We start from the raw sequence: 15,537 nt of genomic DNA on the forward strand, positions 1-15,537 counted from the left end.
GTGCCCCTCTGTTTGCAGACAGCCCTCGTCAGGCGCAGGGAGTGATGTCATCAAGGTACGACAACCTGGGCCCACTGTCAGCACGACAGCGGACAGATGGCAGACAGATGGCGCGCATGCGCAGTCCCTCCTTGGATTCTGTCCACTGTTTCTCAGGGGTACAGACTACAGTTTGCTATGAAACCACCCAGATTCAACGGTGTGTTAGTTTCGATAGCAGAGGGAGATGCAGCACGCATCCTGGAGGACGAGATAACATCCCTGCTAAACAAAAAGGTAATCAGAGCCGTTCCGAACGAGGAAGTCCATGTCGGGTTTTACTCACGATATTTTCTCATTCCAAAACAGGGAAGCACATCTCTCCGTCCCATTTTAGATCTCCATGTGTTAAACAGACACCTACAAAAATACACTTTCAGGATGTTAACACACAAAGTGCTCTGCCGCTCGATTTGCCCCGCCGATTGGTTTGTAACGATTGATCTGTCAGATGCATATTTTCACATTGCAATTCATCCCACACACAGAAAGTTTCTGAGGTTTGCCTTCCAGGGCAGAGCTTACGAATACAAAGCTATCCCGTTCAGGCTGTCGTTAGCACCGAGGGTTTTCAGCAAATGTGTGGAGGCAGCACGGTCACTGTTGAGGAACAAAGACATCAGAAGATTTTCGTACATAGACGACTACCTTATATGCTCCCATTCGCCTGAGCAGGCAGTCAAAGATGCCGCTACGGTGACGAGTCACCTCGGGGATCTTGGGTTTAAAATAAACTGGGCAAAGAGCCGAGTGGAGCCAGTGCAATGTTCAGAATATCTGTGTCTCAATCTAAATTCCCTCTCTTATCGTGTCACTCTTTCAGAGGGGAGGTTACGTCTCTCACACAGTGCCTCGACCTTTTCCGTTTGGGGAAAATAGTGACATTCAGACTGTTCCTGCGTTTGCTAGGCTTAATGGCCTCAGTAATCTTTGTTGTGCATTTGGGTCTTTTAATGATGAGGGAATTTCAGCGCTGGGTAGCAGCGCTGCGCCTGTCCCCGCGACGTTACCTCAGCCGCAGGGTGAGGATAACGTCAGTATGTTTAACGGCTTTCCGTCCATGGAGGAACGTGACAGCTCTGTCAGCGGGTGTCCCGCTGGGGGCGGTGTCATCCAGGGTTACCATGACAACAGACACTTCCCTGTCAGGTTGGGGAGCAACGTTAATGGGCAGATCAGTGAACGGTATTTGGGCCCCGAGGTTGGCTCGAGCCCATATAAACGTTTTAGAGCTTTGGGCTGTGTTCCTTTCACTGAAACATTTCCTACAGTTTCTTCGGGGGAAACATGTGTTGGTAAAAACAGACAATTCCTCTGTGGTAGCATATATCAACCGTCAGGGTGGCACCCGCTCACTGCAGTTGCACAAATTAGCTCGGGAAATAGTCATGTGGAGCCGTACCAGGCTCCTGTCTCTCAGAGCGACACACGTGCCAGGCATTTTGAACAGGGGTGCAGATCTTCTGTCACGGGGGAACCCTCTGTACGGAGAATGGGCTCTCCACCCACAAGTGGTGGAGCAAATCTGGCAGAGATACGGCCGGGCAGCTGTAGATCTCTTCGCCTCCCAGGAAAACGCGCATTGTCTGCTGTATTTCTCCCTGTCAGATGTGAGCGCTCCTCTGCGTGTAGACGCACTGGCCCACCCTTGGCCAAGGATGCTGCTTTATGCATTTTCCCCTCTCAGCCTGATCTCTCCCACCCTAGCCAGGGTGAGGGAACAGAACCTCTCACTCATCCTGGTTGTACCATGGTGGCCATACAAGCACTGGGTAGCAGAAATAATTCAGCTTCTAACAGACGAGCCATGGCCTCTCCCAATACGACGTGATCTCCTATCTCAGGCACGAGGGGAGATCTACCACCCTCACCCAGACTACATAGCACTCTGGGCTTGGCCTGTGAGAGGTGGAATTTAAATGTCGCTGGCCTGCCTGAGCGGGTTATTGACACCATTCAGAGTGCAAGAGCCTCCTCCACTCGTGCTCTCTACAGTGGGAAATGGCAGGTTTTTGAAGAGTGGTGCACCTCAAGGCACACAATCCCTTTTCAGTGTTCGGTGGCTGACCTGCTGTGTTTTCTGCGGGACTTAATAGACAAAGGAAAGGCTTTTTCAACCATAAAGGTTTATTTAGCAGCTATTTCTGCATGTCATGTTGGTTTTTGGGGACAAGCCCGTGGGGCAGCATCCTCTAGTAAGCCGTTTTATGAAAGGGGCTCGGCGAAAACTACCGGTTTCAAGACCCCTGGTTCCATTGTGGGATCTGTCAGTTGTGTTAGAGGCCCTAACTCAACACCTATTTGAACCTTTGGATGCAGTCGAGATGAAGTTTGTATCCCTGAAGACTGCATTATTACTGGCCTTAACGACAGTAAAGCATGTAAGTGATTTACAGGCTTTGTCGATTCGACCATCTTGTTTACAGTTTGCTCCTGGGCTCTCTAAGGTTTGCATGCGGCCTAATCCAGCCTTTGTGCCTAAGGTGGTCGAGGCGGCCTACAGGTGCCCTACAGTGGAGTTGATGGCCTTTCATCCTCCTACTTTCTCATCAGGAGAGGAGCAGAGACTTAACACTCTGTGCCCAGTACGGGCTTTGCACATGTATGTGAATAAAACAGCAGCGTTCAGGAGAAATGATCAGCTGTTTGTGTCTTGGGCTACTCCTCATAAGGGCAAGCCGCTATCTCGTCAGAGGCTATCTCACTGGATTGTGGAAGCCATCTCCCTGGCCTACCATGTTAGGGGCCTGCAGCCCCCTCAAGGCCTGAGGGCCCATTCCACTAGGAGCATGGCCACCTCTTGGGCTCTGTTTAGATGTGTCTCAGTGCAGGACATCTGTGATGCTGCGAGCTGGGTGTCGCCTCATACCTTTGTCAGATTTTACAGACTGGATGTTTCAGGGCCATCTGTGGCACAATCAGTGCTGGAGACAGTCGCACCTGGGTCACTTTGAGAACTGGTGCTAAGTCTGTAATATTTATGGCTTCGGAATGCTCATGCAATCCGGGAGTTGTCTATATCTCCCATAGTGAAACACCGAATGAAGTTAGAAAAAGAACTTTGAGTTACTTGACGTTATCCCTGGTTCGTTGATAACAGAGTGAGGTGTTTCACCCTCACATCCCTTCTTGCATAGGCACGGTAAGAAACCTGCCTAGAATGATTTGACAGAGGCAGGTCGACTGTGATAGTATGAGGGGGCGTGCCCCAAGCACAGTCCGACCTGTCTGTCACAGACAGACGTTGTGTCATTGGAGCTTCCAAATAGGCCACGCCTAAGCGATTCCCATAGTGAAACACCTCACTCTGTTATCAAAGAACCAGGGATTACGTCAAGTAACCCAAAGTTTTTTAGGGTAAAGTCCATGTTGTTGTCATAAATATCCTCTCAGCAATAGAGTTATAAAACATTTATCTCACTCTAAGAGAGAAAATGAAATCTGATTGAAAATGAATGTTGAAATAGTGAAGTGTAAGTATGTATGTGTAAAGGGCACATACAGCGCGTTCTCACCACTGAAGAGGGCACTAAGTTTGGCGTTTTTTTTCGAGGGCACTTTAGACATGTTTATATGTTATACAAATGGCACATTATATAGCCTTAAAACAGACCAACTAGACAGACTACTCAAGTTAGTTTGTAGTTAGGATCAGCATCCACAAGAATTGTATAGATTCAACGTTGGACTGTGAAGAACACACAGAAATAAATAAATAAATCCCTAGGGGGTCTGGGGGTCTTCCCCAAGAACATTTTGAATTAATTAGATGTCATTTCCTGTATTCTAGTGCATTTTAACACCATATTAGCACCAGATAATCCAAACAGGTTCTGTGAGATATAGTTCTGGCTCAATATAGATCAAAAAAGGGCCCAACATAAAAGTCATTGCAACAGTAATGTTTCATAGTATTTCTTGGTCCTTACGGTCTTCTGGAGTTTAGTGTGTTTTCTTCACCCAATTTTTAGCTCCATCTGTCCTTGTTTGTCCCAAAAACGGACATGCAGAAAGGTGTTAAAAAAATAACCATTTTTCTTTTTTTTTTTTAATCTTTCACTGCTCCAGATCTCTTCAACAACTTCTTTTTTTTTCATATTCACCAGTAAGTGCATACAAACAAATATATGTGAACAGACAGATAAATGGTTAACAAGTTGTAGTGTTGATTTACAAAATTATATACATATGATGAAAATAAATAAGAGACAAATTGATGTAGACAAGGAGAAGGAAAAAGAAGGGAAAAAATCAAGGAGGAAAAGAAAGAGGACGGAAAGCAAGCAAACAGAATAATAATAAAAATAATGACAATAAAAAAAGATAAGAGCAGAAAGACAAAGGAAGAGGGGAAACAAGGCAAAACAGTGTAGCAGTATAGGACGGTTTAGATTCCGTTTTGGCTTAGCACGTATCGTTGGGCGGAAGTTGTGAAGCGGCCTTATTTTCCACCGGAATCCTTTGGAAGATCCGTTCTTAACGATGCTACACAGTGTAATAATTTACGACAGTTCAACAACCGTAAGAATTCCAAAGAATTAAGTCATTTATTTTGATATGTTTTGTGCTCTTTAACAAAACATCACTGACAAAACGACAACACTTACAAGAGACATACAACAATCTTCATGATAATATTTTTCCAATAGCGTGAAATCCCAGCCTTGTAGCACGCTACATCCTTTCTGTGAAGATGTGCGCGTTCCCACGGACAAGGGAAACACTTTCTATTGGGGGTAAGTACCTTGGCACAACACTGGGTCCCAGAGTGAACAAATCTGCAAACGCTTACCATTTCGCCTCTGTGTGAACAGCTTACCGCAACTTTCTTGAAACATTAACGTCACATGTAGTGTGGCACACTTTTGCTGCATGCGCTGTTGAACCAAAACAACAATGGCGAATTACAGGGATGTGTTTGTGCTGCAGAAGCTTCTGGGCTTTTACAGCAAATCTGATGCTCCTTTATGGTGTACCATTGCTGTCAGAAGTCTGTATGCATAACTTTGACACTTTGTATCTGTGTTTGAAAACTTTGTGCGGAAATAAATGCTTTGTACCCAAAAAAGTGTTTTTGTATATATGAGTCAGCAGATAACTCGTGTTTTCTTATGTATGAATCTAAAAGCCGACTTCAAGCAGTCATGAATACGAATCTGATTTCTACGCACACGAACTCGAGTCCTTGGATACGAGGTGAAAAGCGCTCAAATGACGTCGTCGGGGTCACAGGCAGGTCGTAGGGAGATTAATCAAGCCCTGATTCTGCAGATCGCACATGTTCAATGATGGCTGACAACGGTGACGCTGTTGCTTCTAGCCCCAACTGGGCATCACAGGTAAAGTAGGTAAAATGATATTTTATCGACATTTCCAGTATTATTTTGATAACACTTCGTAATAATATAGATTTTTTAAATGCATACAAGTTATAGCATCAGCCCACTAGGTCACAAGTTAAAGTTTTCTCATATGTAAAACGAGCGGTCAAGCCCTCGGTGTGAAAGCGGGAGGTTCATAACGTCACCCAGCCCCTTAACCCGCCGCTTCATGCCGACCACTATTTGCAACAAAAAAACATTCAGTCTTGCCAGGAATAAAATATATTTACACAGTGTGTTAAGCATTTTTGGTCAGTAATGTCAACAGCTGAGCCAAGTTGTGACCTGCACATTCACCACGCTATGAAATAATAACGTGTAGTTATGTAATATTACGACACATGAAGCAAATACTCTGAACTATTTCTTGAGTAAACCACTGGGTGGAGTGACACAGTGCAGCAGCCATGTCTGGAGTGTAGTTCCGGCTTTGCATTTAGCTTTAAAACATCTCCGTCTCGTAATGTTCCATGATTATTTCATAGCGTGTTGAATGTACCGGTCACAACTTGTCCATGACAGTGTTTTGGAGTTGTTGGATTGTGTATTTGATGAGTTTGATGAGGGAAAGCCAAAAATACCATCTGCTTACATAGAGTTGGCACAGCAGCTCCGAACTCTGCAGCGCCAATCTAAAAATAGCTTGCACGGACAACTAAAGGTAACGAACCTATTACTAAGACTATAGGAATTATGGCAATGGGCGAATTTGCCAAAATGTTGAAGTATCCCTTTAAGAGAAGAACAAAGAACAGTAGTGAGTTGTTTTCTTTTCAAAAACGACAAAAGTCGTACTGACATGTCTATAGTCGCCATGGTTTGCGTTATTCTTCTGTAGCTTCGAAAGGAGGATTGCTAATTGAGAATTTTTTGGTCAATCAGATGAATTTAATAAATAATAGAGCTTGGGACTAAGACAGTACAAAAGGTGCAACAAAAACAATGAAATTAGACAAAACATTGCTTGTTTTGCAGAGTCTCATAGACAATTGATGATTTTTTTTTTTTCCCAGGCACACATCCGCAACCCACTTAGAAAGGCTTCATGCCTCATTTTTGGGTCCTGATCCACCAGTTGAGAACCACTGACTGCTATATAGTTCTCTATCGTTCTATAACAATAAAATGGAAAATAAGGATTTTTCAACTGTTTCAATGAGGAAAAGTCCAGGTGTTTTTAAAATAGAGAAAAATAGCTCAGGCTGACCTCACGTGCTGTATGTTAGCTGTCTGCTAAATTATACTTTCGAAACTTTACGTGTATTTGCTGAATGTTTCTACCTTCAACTTCACGGCCTTGACATCTACCAAAGATTACACATAGCTGATGCAGCGTTGCCAGATACAGCTGACAGTTTCCAGCCCAAAACTTGTCCAAAAACTGCCAGAATGCACTAAAACCCGCCCATTAATCAGTATTTTGTGCTTTTCCTTTGATGAACGTATGAAACTCCATGAAAGTCCACTTACAGCTCAAGTACACCAAAAATAAATCCTGTTGGAGAGTCTGGCAGCGCCCCCTGGTGGACAGAGCAAATAACACATACAGAGTGCCTACTGCTTCACTCAGTCTCATCTACAGGCAATTAAGGAGCTCTACCATGTGGACTTTTGTAAGTACAGTTTGGCTACCAGTTGTCTCTTATGGACATTTTATGTTTAGGAAAATCCTTCTTTGTTAGATTTGTCCTGTTTTAGGACTTTTGAGCTGCATGCTATGCTAGCTGGATGCTGTGTCTGCTGGTTAGCACATGTACAGCCATGACTATGCATTTCTTTGTTGAGGTGATGTTTTGGTGTAATTTCCCTGTATGTTTCTGTGACCTATTTTGATGTTCTATGATGACTAACAACAGCTTTTTTTGTATAAGCTTTATTGTAATTATTTGTTATAATTTGTATGACCAGTTGAACATTTAGGTCTCTTCAGTTGTTAGCCACATAATGATAACAATACTTAACTACTGCTTCCAGCTAATGTTATTTCATTTCCATTATTATAGACCACATACACACATGCCCATCCACACAATAAATAAAGCAAGTGTCCTCTTGAACCTGCCAACCCAAGCCTGTACCCAACTATGTGGAAGAAGCAAAATAAACCCTTTAAAATATCCTTACTCTGGAGCCTGATTCTCTACCAGTTATCAATGTCCATTTGTCCACATCAACCAGTGTAATTTCAAAGAGCATAGAGAGCAACTCTGCTATAACTCCCATAATGACGAGCAACAACAGTCAACCATCACAACATACTGATTTCAGTATGCATGACCACCACCTGCATCTCTATTCCTCAAAAAAAGGCAGATCTTAAGAAGCTCAACAACGTAACAAATTTAACCCTCGGTCCCTTGTAATTTTTATCTACATCTGTCCTTGTTTGTCCTGAAAACAGACATGCAGAAAGGTGCTAATAAAAAAATCATTTTTCAACATTTTTTTTTTACTTTCACTGCTTCAAATCTCTTCAACAACTTCAACCTTGACCACTGAAAAAAAAAAATAAATTAAAAATTCAATGTTGCACCCTTTTTATGCCAGTTATTGTACACCACATCACTGATATTTTTATGGTAAAAAAAAAACACACACAAAAAACGTAATTCCCATATAAAACGATCTAGAAAAAAAATCTTTCTTTCAATAAATAGAGTCTGGGCCATGCCAATAATGAGTAGTAAAATAGATTTTGATGCATTGAAATTTTTCCTGTAGTGCCAAATGCCACATTTTGGCTACATCTGTCCTTGTTTGTCTGAAAACGGACATGCAGAAAGGTGGTAATAAAATAGTCATTTTTCAACTTTTTTTTTTAACTTTCACTGCTTCAGATCTCTTCAGCAACTTCAACTCTGACTACTGAAAAAAAAAAAAATTAAATTCAATGTTACACCCTTTTAAGGCCACTTATTGTACACTATGCCTATGACTTAGAATCGTCGATGCTAAACAGATGAGTCCATCCGTGCGTAAAACGCCAGTTTTACCCTCCTTTTCTCCTCCTCTACCAAATCTAATGCGAGTGAATGCATTTGTTCATGTTAGGCTTATTTTATGTACAGGCATAAAGAATCAGAGGATATATGTAGGATATGAACCATGAACGTGCATTTCCACCTCTAACCAAAATGTGACCACAAATATGCCAATTACGCTCAGATATAAATGTACTGCATCTTTGAGATATGATATATTCTTACCTATTGATCGAAAGGACCAGTGCATCCTCATGCTTGTAAATCCACTTGCTATGAAGTGAGGGCAAAGTTGAAATTGTCCAAATGTCCCTCTTTCTTAGTCCCAGGCTGCAGAATCCACAGGTAATATATCCTAATGTAAACACTTCACTTATGGCATGTCCGCTTGTAAACATACACACAGATTCGCACCTGATCACACACGTAGGAGCCCACAAACTTTTCCTTCCACATCTAGCCCACTCTCAGACATCCATATCTAGTGGCATGAATCGGTTAATTTAATTCTGATGATGGTTAGCGGGTGAAATAGCGCTCTGAACACTCTGAGCGCATGGAAGGAAAACCATGTCTGTGCTGCTGAAAGGGTTAAAATGGTGCGCACTATCTGCTGGATCACTGTTTAATGGTGAAATTTATATCCCTGGTGATCGACTGGAAAAAAAATGGGTGCTATAAGTTGTTTTGGTTCCCTTGACACACAGTCAAAAAACATGTTTTTAATGGAAGTCTATGTGTCCGATTTCGGACAAACAAGGCTAGGTGTAACTATTTCGCATCATGGGTGTTCTATGGGTGACACGGTTTTCATTTTTTTATTTTTTTTTTAATATGAAGAAAAATAACAACTTTGGCCAAATATGATGCCTCAATCTATAAAAATGTGACTATTAACTCAAAAAACGACGTTAAAAATGATGAATGTCCTCAAAACGGACATAGTAGGATCCCAGGGTTAAACTGTATTTTTTATATCATCAATACAGCAGCTAGGGTTAGGGTTATACACACAGTCTGCTTTCTGAGAGATAAATAGACTTATTTTTATTTAAATTTACAGGTGACAGACATGATTGTATTTGAGATCTCACCTTTAGATGCTGGGGGTTTCTCCTTTAGCCCACCAGTGAAGAGCAAAGAAACATCTGATCATAATCTGTCTACACCTAGCGTATGTGGCAGCTGGTTTTGCAACACAATAACATGAAGCTAATTCGTAACTCCTCTCACCAGAATGTTTTGCTCGCTATAATTTATAATACTGAAGTGTTCAACTTTTTGTTTATTTCATCAGGACGCCCACTCTTCCTATACAACAGGATGTTTTCCAGCTTTGTTTAGGCTTTTGCTAACTCAGTGCAGGCTACTGTGGGCCGTAGCCAACGCCAAAAACAACAAAATTTGCCCTCTTTATTGGTCTCCAAGAGTTTAGTTCTCTTGCACACACACATGCACACATATAAAAACCATAGACTGTAGAAAGAATAATACAAACATACACGCCTGAAGTGCACAACCATCTCTTGCTCGCGTGATTCCTCCCAACTCTACAGGATACTCAGATTGACTGACAGGCTTCAGAAGCACTGTAAGTTTTATACCTTCACTGACATCAAGGAGAACTCGCTTACTGTCATAACTGTCATTTTACTTAACTAAACAGAACAATTAAGAATGTAAACCAGTCTGTTAAGATGCAGTTAAAAACCCATCTAACTTAAAGACAAAGCCCAAATTATATCAACCAAGCCCATTTTTACCTGCACAAGTGGCCATAAACCGCCCAATTGGGTTGAAAACCGTCCAATCTGGCAACAATGCTGATAAGAGTACCCACTTCATCCCCATTTCAAGCACAATCAGTAACTTCACAGAGGAGCGAATCGCTATGAGAACAAAAGAGGTTAAGGGTTTTTATGAAAACATCCCAGGCTAAAGCCCATGTAGCCACCTCCTAGCTTCGCTTTGTAGTTATGGGTCTTTCAGAGAACATAAAAATACTCATTCAACCTCGCAGATGCATGTGAAGGAAGTGTAGATTAAAACTAAGGACAATCCAGTCATGATCGGTACAAAGAAATATGAAACTCTGATGCTCAAAATAAGCATGATGCAAAAGAAGAGAGTTAGCGCTGTTAAAATGAGTGAAAAACTGTATGCATACTCATGACATCAACTAATTTACAAATAAAAAAAGATCCATTATCTCCAAACCAAAACTGACACAGGGCAGTGTGACTCAAACATGTTTAACAAAGAAAAGCTGAAGTGAGTCTGAAGACTTGTCCAGTCACACTCCTTTGTGTTGTTGACTATCATCCATTTAACCCTCAAATTCCAGTGATTATCACCTCGTTCTCCACAGCAGAGGGAAGAGAGACTGACCTGCCACTTTGGTCACACCTCACTAATGATGAGCTGCTAAACCCCCACTGTGGAGTCAATTCCCTCATTTACTAAAGAAGGGATCTAAATCTTAATTTTACTTATCAGATTTTTATCTTTAAAACATCAACATATTCAAATGCAGCTGGTTTATAATTAAACTTCCCCCAGTTACTCTTTTACATGGCATATGATGCTTTCTTATTCAAGATCAGTAACTCAACTAACCCTAACCCTATCCTAGATTTGTTTTGTGATTCATGTGCAAAATGCCCTGTTAGACCCGTAATGAGTGCAAAGACGTTAAACCAGTGACACTGATATTACAATCATCTGAATGCCCATAGCTGGTAGGATGTAGAGCAAGGAAACAACAAAGCAGAAGAGTAACTTTGAAAACAGCTTAGTACTAAATATGAATGTACTGTCATTAAAACTGTGTTGGCAAACATAAGGCATTGTGCTTTTTAAAGTTTAATACCTATCAATACAGAGTATACGCCTTCTGTACTATTCACATGGGACTAGTTCCACCAGTTGACCTCTGATAATTTGTGAATTTCCCCCTGATGTCAGTGTTTGGTGCTGTGCATTTGCACGGAATTAGCAAAGCCTATAATGACATTTATGAAGGATAACATGACAGTGCTGCATGGCTGCAGCAATGAAAAATCACAGTGAATTTTTGGTTCTAAAATTCATATACAGTATAAAAATACAATGTTGTGCACATCATGTTCTGCAAGTGAAATTTCCTGTGTTCTATACGGACTGTTAACCAGAGTTTCCAATAGACAGCATGTGCTTAAGGTTTTTTACCCTCTCTATACAATATTTTAACTTTTTTAAATCTGTAAAAAGCTGTCTATGACTAACAAACTAGTGAGCAATATCCTCTAACTCTCCCATTACCCATTGAGGTCTCAAAAGTCACCTGTGTTTAGCCTCCCTCCCATAAATGTATGAGATAGGGAGATGTCACATGCTAAATATGAACCTCTCCTGCTACTTTTAACAGCATTTATGTTGTTGGTGTTATTCTACACTCTATAAATTTGATATCATTACGCATCTACAACAACCCTCCTCACACATATCAGCTGTTGTAGCCTAACCACTGAATGTTTAGTGACACATTACGAAGTGTAAACTGGTGTTATGCAGGAAATGTACAGCTAAATGAAACTGATAAAAGATCAGGAACTTGCAAAGAGAAACTAGGATGCAGGGCAGCTGTGCGTATTAAGAAAGCAGCTGTGCATGCATGTACATTTGGACTGTGAATGCAAAGAAAAATAAATCTTTTTTGACACATATGTGACATTAACTGAAAGAGAAGCACTATGTATAACCTACACGTGTTAAAACTTCATTAACAAACTTATACGCTGCCTCTTGTTTTTTTTTTAATCAGAAAAAGGAGCATGAAAAACCCCACATAATTACTACCCTAGATAACAGGGAGGCTGATTCACACAGGATTAGAATTACCCATAGATGTCTGTTTGCTGAAATATGATTGATCTGTCCTGGGATTTTTACTCCTCAAATTAAAGACATGATTGATTCATACAGTATTAAAAACACAGATGTCCTGTGTGATCATTACTACCAGAGTTCCACTGATAAATCTAATCCCATGCGAAAAGTGCATATAAAATTGATTTTATAGGTTTGGTCAAATTAAACCAAGCTGAGACAGTTGAAGGTAAACTGTTAGATCAGCATGATTGAATCTGCTGATATATGTGGAGCTAATTTGTGATTCTAGCAAATAGTTTTGCAGGCCTTTGTATGTTTGTGCAAATGATTATTTACAGAATTTGAGGCCAGGGTGTGTTGGTAAAAATATCTATTTGCACTGGGGTTCAGCAGAAACTTCTTGCCACTGCAAAAGAGCAACACAAGTGCATGGACCGTGTATCAGTTAGAGACACAGTTTCAATCTAATGTTCACAAAGTATTTTAAATCTGATGTATGAAATAGAGACTCAAAATTCACAGAGGGGATACACACAATTAGCTACTGCTCAAAAAGTTTGGTGGCAACTTTGGAGAAAAGTCAGAAGCTACTGAGCACCTGAAACAATGTGTTAATGATCTTTTGGTAATCTCAGACTCCACCTCCATCATTAACAGATCGTCATCTTATCCAAAAGTCTTCATTAAGCTGCAGAGCACACCCTCTACTGTCCCATTGTCCCCACAGGACTTAAATCTGCATCTGTCCCTCTCAGACTCACTCCAGTTCACAACGTTGAGATCTCAGCTCTGTTCTGGACCTGACTCTTCTGACTCTCTTTCTATCAAGATGAAGACCAGGAAGAGTGCTAGCACCTCTCAGGAACTTCTGCTCAGGAAGTGTTCCACCCACCTGGCGAAGATCGCTGTTGTCCTGCAGGACGCTCCAGGAGAGATGCTCACCTTCAGACAGGTTAGATTATCTGAACAGTTTAAATGTGGAGTTATTGATTCTGCATACAGCTTCTATTGCAACTCATAGAGCTCCCCTGACCTCAACTTACTGATCAGGAAGGTTCAAATAATTATAATACTGTTAAAAAAAGATGCTTTTGATGAAAGTGTCTGCTTTGCAACAGAGTCAGAATATTTGCAAACTCTGATTATAGATGATTCTCAGTCTGAACCTCACACTCTTGTTTCATGTTTTGCAGATTGTAGACAAGCTGACACCTTGGGACAACAAAAACAGAAAACATTCTGCCAGAAAAATCAGTTTCTTTCTATCAACATATGACTGTTTTTACAGGGTGAGTTCACTCAAGCAAGGTGTCCAATTTGAATGATGAGTGCAAGATCACATTGTACAAAGAAGTAATATTAAGCTGCTCTGTTGATTCTTTAGATCCTAAACCCTGATGACAAAAGGAGAGCGCTCTGGAAGCTAGACACCAGTAAGGTCACGGTGAAGATGGTACACCGTCACTTCAGAGGGATCCTGCAGCTCTTTCCTGAGCTGGCCTCCAAAGTTGGGCTAGAGAGTATGAGCTCAGAGCCATGCTCATCCCCTGTCTCTTCTGAAAACTTGGCCTGCCGAGACGCTCAGATCCGATATGAGGGAAAGTTCAGCAGTCCGTTCTCCATCGAATCCATCATGAAGAGAGACGGTCCGTCCACACTGAGGCTACAGAGGAGCTTCAGCTGGGATACTCAGCAGCTCCCCCTCCTGCACACTTCAACTGGAGGTCCCTCTGTCTGCTCAGCAGGGGGCAGCACACACCACAGACTCACTGCTACAGCTCATGAATCTGCCCTGAAGAGAAACAGTCCCTCCTCTCAGACCCCCAAAGCTTCTCTGTGCAGCGTACCTGTCAGACCTGTGCAAAGAGGGTTGAAGATGAGCTTCAGCTGGGACTCTCAGCAGCTTCTCCTGCAGACTTTAGTTGGAGGTCCCTTTGTTCGCTCAGCAGGGGGCAGCACACACCACAGACTCACTGCTGCTGGAGCAGCTAATGACTCGAGGAGGCCCCCTGTGTACTGTGAGCCCTCATTCCCTGTGTACATCAGAGCTGCTCCTCATTACAAGCCTGCACAGCACTTACATCACCTACTCTGTACCAACATTTACCCATGATGCTTTGTACTTAAATCTGTAATATATTTGCACCTACAATAAAACTTCAAAATCAAATTTTGGTTTTAATCTGGTTGTTTACAAGAGAACTATTTTTGGCATGTCGCCAGTCCTATATTTTTGTTTATTACCAGAACACTATGGCCACAGACCTGCTGCCCAATTTGGGCCAAAAGGCTACCATTTTTGAAAGACTCGAAATTTGACCCAAAACACCTTGACCACGGACCTACCGCCCAATCCGACCCTACAACCCAATGGATCGTAGGGTCAAAGTGTGGAGAACGCTATGCTGATTGCTGCACCGATACAGTAACATCTTTTTGGTGGAGGCAGTGTGATGGTGTGGGGCAGCATCTCCCTCTCTGGAAAAACCAGGCTTGTCATCATCGGAGGCAATCTCAATGCAGAGACATATCAAGATGGGATTCTGCAACCAGTGGCAATCTCATATCTCCACAGTCTGGGACTGAACTCTATCCTCCAAGGTGACAATGCTCACCCCCCACAGAGTGGGGTTTATCAGAGACTACCTCCAGAATTTCTGAGTGGAGAGGATGGAATGGCCCCAACAGTCCTGGCCTTAACCCCACTGAACACTTGTGGGATCAGCTTGGGTGTGCTGTTCGTTGCCAGAGTGACCAACACAACCACGTCGGCTGACTTGCAACAAATGCTGGTTGAAGAATGGGATGCAATCCCACAGCAGTGTGACCAGTCTGGTGACCAGCATGAGGAGGTGCCAGGCTGTTGTGGCTGTGTATGGTTCTTCCACACACTACTGAGGCTGTTGTTTGTAAAATGAATAAAGCTCACATCAGGGCCCCCTGCAGTGTGGAGGCAACCGCCTTTGTCACTTATGCTCAGAATCGATCCTGTTCAGGAGACCCTCAGGACACCCATAAGGGGGAATAAAGGGGAGAGCTTTCAGGGGCCCTGCAAAATCATGGGCCATTGAAGGTCTGCTAAGTCATTGTCCAGTGTAAAAGTTATGCTGTGATAAACAAATTGTGTCTTGAAATAAAAAATAAACGAAATTTTTTTCTCAAGCATTAAAGATGTATTGAAATGTTTATGCTGAAATACAATACAGTCTTTTTTAACCTAAACCCCTTTTATTCCAACAGAATAAGTATAATATAATATATAATGG

General features: G+C 42.0%; 1 protein-coding gene across 1 annotated transcript; it reads left to right on the forward strand.

Annotated features, from left to right (window-relative positions):
• The first annotated feature begins 5,327 nt into the window (after positions 1-5,327).
• LOC121524194 lies at positions 5,328-14,384 on the forward strand. Its single transcript, XM_041809470.1, has 4 exons — positions 5,328-5,378; positions 12,999-13,223; positions 13,465-13,560; positions 13,656-14,384. Exons 1-4 carry the CDS (start codon positions 5,328-5,330, stop codon positions 14,382-14,384), a joined length of 1,101 nt encoding a protein of 366 aa, XP_041665404.1.
• Positions 14,385-15,537: the final 1,153 nt, after the last annotated feature.

The sequence above is a fragment of the Cheilinus undulatus genome, linkage group 16, assembly GCF_018320785.1.
Source record: "Cheilinus undulatus linkage group 16, ASM1832078v1, whole genome shotgun sequence".
NCBI lineage: Eukaryota > Metazoa > Chordata > Actinopteri > Labriformes > Labridae > Cheilinus > Cheilinus undulatus.

Coding starts and splice junctions, on each gene's coding strand:
- LOC121524194 (XM_041809470.1), top strand. CDS start 5,328: ATGGCTGACAACGGTGACGCTGTTGCTTCTAGCCCCAACTGGGCATCA. Junction 5,379..12,998: donor GCCCCAACTGGGCATCACAG/GTAAAGTAGGTA, acceptor TTGTCCCCACAG/GACTTAAATCTGCATCTGTC. Junction 13,561..13,655: donor CATATGACTGTTTTTACAGG/GTGAGTTCACTC, acceptor TTGATTCTTTAG/ATCCTAAACCCTGATGACAA.